At 44.5% G+C, this 4,764-nt stretch overlaps 1 protein-coding gene across 1 annotated transcript; it reads right to left on the reverse strand.

Annotated features, from left to right (window-relative positions):
• Window positions 1-1,601: 1,601 nt before the first annotated feature.
• LOC143878744 (uncharacterized) lies at window positions 1,602-3,269 on the reverse strand. The gene has a single exon (XM_077380988.1). It carries the CDS (start codon window positions 3,267-3,269, stop codon window positions 1,602-1,604), a length of 1,668 nt encoding a protein of 555 aa, XP_077237103.1.
• Window positions 3,270-4,764: the final 1,495 nt, after the last annotated feature.

Here is a 4,764-nt window from a genome sequence, read left to right on the forward strand (position 1 = left end):
CTCTAAGGCCCTTAGAGGCCTACCTCATCTATTGTATTCTTGAGCGTCGCAAGGTTTGCCTACCCTATATCATCTTCCGTTTTATGTTCCAAACACTTAAGCGGTCCAGAGCCTCCTTGCCATATGGCATGCTCCTTACGTGTATCTTCCGCAACTTTGGCATTGCTCTGGATAGTGAGGCGACCATCATTCCTACCGCTCCATTTGATGATAAGTCTTTCTGGCGCATGGCTCTAAACAAAGAAGTAGTTGAAGTTGCAGCTGGAGAAGAAGACGGAGAAGGAGAAGAAGAAGGAGAGGAAGAAGAAGAAGAAGAAGATGAAGAAGAAGAGGCGGATCAGGATACTGAGGCACCTGTGGCACCACGGGCATCTCAGGATTTCACCGCTATGCAGGAGGCCCTTCAGCTATCCATGGCTTCTCAGTTTGAGAAGCTCACTACTCACGTTGACAGGGAGATGACCAGTCGCTTCGAAACGCTCACTACTCACGTTGACACGGAGATGGCCAGTCGCTTCCAGGCGTTCACTACTCACGTTGACACGGAGATGGCTAGTCGCTTTCATACTCTTACTACACACATTGATGAACAGTGGACCACCTATTACCAGTACCTCTCCGGTGGTCAGTGGGGTCAGCAGCCTGCCAGTTCCTCATATCCTCCACCACCACCTCCAGAGCAGTAGATGGCTTCAGTTCTCTGATGATGATGGATACTTTTTTGCTCAGACGCTTTATATATACTGACATATGATGTATTAAGCTTATCTTTTTGGATGATAATTTGGATAATGTAGTTCGTATGCTGGCCAAGCACCTGATAGGTAGATTCTATGATCAGTCGCTTTCAGGTTTTGACAATTCTACGTGCTCCTTTGCTTCGTAAAAAAAAATTTCTCATTAATTATAGCACCCCATTACAGAAAACATACATGTACTCCAAAAAAACATACAATTATTCCAAAACAATTATTCCAAAAAATGTTTATGTATTCTAAAAAATGCCGGGCTTGCAATTCATACTTACAGAAAAAACGGAGGCAGGCAGGATAGACCAGGCCTGCAATAAAATTTGCACTAATCGATTAACGCCAGCATGGGTTGTATCGAGGACTAGTAAAAAAAACATGTTAGATTGATCATACCTGTTCTCCATTGGTGCGGAAGGCCCGATTGGAGCCTCGTTTTGCTGACGATTTACGATGGGAGGATTCTTGCACGATCTCTTATTCTGTCCAAGTTGCCCGCAGGTACCGCACTTATGGTGCACTCCTCTTTCCAGTCCTCTCTCCACTGACTTTTTTTGGTCGCCCTGGATGTCGTCTTACTTTTGGCGGCAATACCAACGTCAAAGTATGGGAAGGATCTGGCCATTGCGATCGATCTAACGTAGGATAAACTCCTCCATCATAAGTCTTCCGATATGCATCGGCCAGATACCAATCCTGGCAGTAACAGTATGGATCTTGGTGGTTTAGTCCCATAGCTGCTATCGCATGCCCGCACGGAATTCCCATCGTTTGGAACATACGACACGTACATGTTTGCTTAGCTAAGTCCACCTGGTCAACGTGATAATTGGACGTTACTTGAAATTCGGTTCAACTACACTGCCACGGCGTATCCCCACCTGCTTCTTTACGTGCTTCCGCCAACCAGGATTCCGCTTTTGGTGTCAAACGAGTCGTCCATTTGCTACATGTCTTCTGACGGAATTGAAAGAAGTCACAAACTTTCCATCTTGTGTGTTCGACAAGTGCTGTAATTGGCAACTCCCTTGCTCCCTTTAAAACGGCATTGAAGCACTCAGCTGCATTAGTTGTCAACACGTTATATCTGCATCCTTCAAAATACGCGCTCGCCCAATTTTCTTTAGGAATGTCCGATATCCATTGGTGTGCTCTTTTACTCTGACTTTTAATACTCTCCATCGCATCCTTATAAGCACCCTCCCTTAGGGAATATGCAGCTGTCATAAAGAGTTTCCGGAGCTTTTCATTTTTAAAGGTTGAATGGAAGTTGGCACTGAGGTGATGGATGCAATAGCTATGGTGTGACATGAGCAAAGCTTCAGCTACGGCTCTAGGCAACCCCTTCATCCGGTCCGACCCAATCGTGATGACATCTCGGCCCGCTGAAATGAAATTATGACGGAACAAATGCAGAAACCATACCCAGCTTTCATACGTCTCAGCCTCGACTACTGCAAATGCTAGCGGGAATAACCCACCGTTGCCGTCTATCCCAGTTGCGGCTAGTAGAGTCCCCCTGTACTTCCCCCGCAAATGGGTCCCGTCAATTAGGGCGAGGGGCCTAACTGTTCGGTTGAATGCACGTATGCTAGGGCCAAATGACCAAAATAAACGGGCGAAAGTATCATCCCCTCTTGGCCGTAACTCTCGGGATCGGCACAACCGTATTATTGTGCCAGGATTCCTTCTTACCAACTCCTCAGTATACGCAGGCAGGATGCGGTAAGACGCCTCGGCATTTCCGCACTTAATTTCGTGTATAAGCTCCTTCGCCATGTGGGCTTTTCGATAGGACAATGTTATACCCCACTGGACCTTGATGTACTCTCTTATCAAAGTAGCCTTCACGTCTTCTGGTCGGGGGAATAAGGCTACACAATTTTCAGCAGCCCATTTTGCAGTGGCCATGGGATGATCGTTCCCTTTCACTGTGCCTGAGCATGTGTGCTGGGAGATAAATGTTTTTACCTTAACATAATCTGTGTAAGTGGTCCCTGTGATACGCCACGGGCAACTACGCTCCTTGCATCTAACGCCATACTTTGTGGGATTTTTCTCCTGTGGGACAAACACAAAATGATGCTGGATTGCATAGTCTCTGACTTTCTTTTCAAAGACTTTAAGATTTGGGACCATTGCCCCAACCGTGAACTCCTCAAGTCGCACAATCTCATTTACTTCATCAGCCCCTACAACCATTTCATCTGCTTCCATCGGCTGCCTTTCATACGTATTTCCCAAAGCATTGCCTAGATAATTAGTAGGTTCATCCTGCTCATCACCCATGTCCTCACCGTCACTGAAGTCCTCTTCATCATCACCAAAGTCATCATCATCGTTATTACTGCCATCGTTCGGTCTAATCAATTCATTAGCATGAACATCACCTCCAAAATTCCTAGACAACTCCTCGTATTGGCTTGGGTGGGTTGTCTCAAACTCGGTCTCAGTGGTGTCGGTCTCATTAAAATTGGGATCATCAAAATCCTGATTCAAGTCCACTTCGTAGCTGCACATCGGGTAGCAATTAGAGATAAAATAATTGATTCATAAATGAAATGAATGAATATGAATAGCACTTGTGGACCCCGATCCGAGAGAGAGGCGGGGAACGGGCCCCACACTAAGTCTCAGGATCATCCACGTGAATGGAGAGCTCTACCAAGGAACTCTCGAAAGAAGTGCCTCTCACAGCATGAGTGGCGATATGAAAGGTGAGATACCTCTCGATTCGGGGACTAGCCCAGATTCGAGGCGTACCTTAAACAAAGAAGAGTCGCCATCCAAGGAAAAGGCAAATGGGCCCTGGATCCCATACTATGCTCTGTTGCAACGGATAACCAGAGATATAAAATAAGGTTCGTGCCTGGTTACGAATTCGGAAGGTCTAAAGAGCACCTCATCCGCCCAAGTGCAAACACCTGGTCTCTTATGCCATTTACTTAATAATTTTGAAGAGCTTTGGGCGAAAATCATATGGAATGAGAATGAATATCTCCGAGAAGACGTCTATCTAATCATGCATGTCTCGGAGATGAAATCAAAGGCACACGAGATAAAATAAAAGAAACATGTGTCACCTAAGCATAGCTAGGTTATAAGTGACATGCCTAATGGGTGTCTAAGTTCTGATGAACAAACACATGCACGACACACCAAAAAGTATAAGGTCTGCGCAATAAAGTAAGAAAACACTGCAAAACATAGAAAAATGACTCGATACTATACAACCCTAAGACTCTAATCTATACCTAGGCCCGAGTCTTTAGATGATCTGATGTTCATCCAAAGAAGCCTACGTATCCCCGCCTCCACGAGAATCAAGGCAACGTAGTTCTTCGCACCTATTCTAAGCTATGATGCCTAAGACATCTAGACCTCTATCCTAGACTCGATCTAAAAGACCGGACTAGTTCTTAAAGCTTCTTATGTGATTATTTAAATTCCAATGGATTGTAGATTTTAGGACACCCTATATGCCTTAACTAAATGCAGGTTAGCCCTAAGCTAATGCAGGTGGTTCCTATAATCTATGTGTAGCTAGGCTGTATATCCTAAGGAAAACAGTAGGATCTATCGCATCTTAGACCTAGTCATCAATTGGCGATGTGGATCGCCAACTGACCGGACGGAGGCGCTCCTATAACTCTAGGACAAACTCCTAACTCTAACACAAACACAAACAAACCACACAACACATCAAAGACAAATTCAAAACTCTAAAACTCTTTATCTAGGACAAACTACTAACTCTAGAGGAAGATCTTGTTGAAAACAAGGTTTTGAAGATTTTTGGTATTTTTTCTTAAAATGGGTAAATGATTTATTTACAAAGGTTTGGCTGGACCTGAGATAAGAATCTCAAGCTGCACTACGTACCTCGTGGAAGAGGATCAAGCCAACGTAGTTCGAAACAGATTTCCTAACTACTCCTAATGACTCAAGATTTTTGAGATTTTTGGTTTTTCAGATGTTTTTGTTGTTTTTAAGTGTTTTTGACTCAAGGGAGACA

The sequence above is a fragment of the Tasmannia lanceolata genome, unplaced genomic scaffold (genome assembly GCF_043159265.1).
Source record: "Tasmannia lanceolata isolate RefF3 unplaced genomic scaffold, GAP_Taslan_0.1 ptg000006l, whole genome shotgun sequence".
Lineage (NCBI taxonomy): Eukaryota > Viridiplantae > Streptophyta > Magnoliopsida > Canellales > Winteraceae > Tasmannia > Tasmannia lanceolata.

What these genes read in the sequence shown, in the direction of transcription:
- LOC143878744 (XM_077380988.1), bottom strand. Translation starts at nt 3,269, where the DNA reads ATGTGCAGCTACGAAGTGGACTTGAATCAGGATTTTGATGATCCCAAT.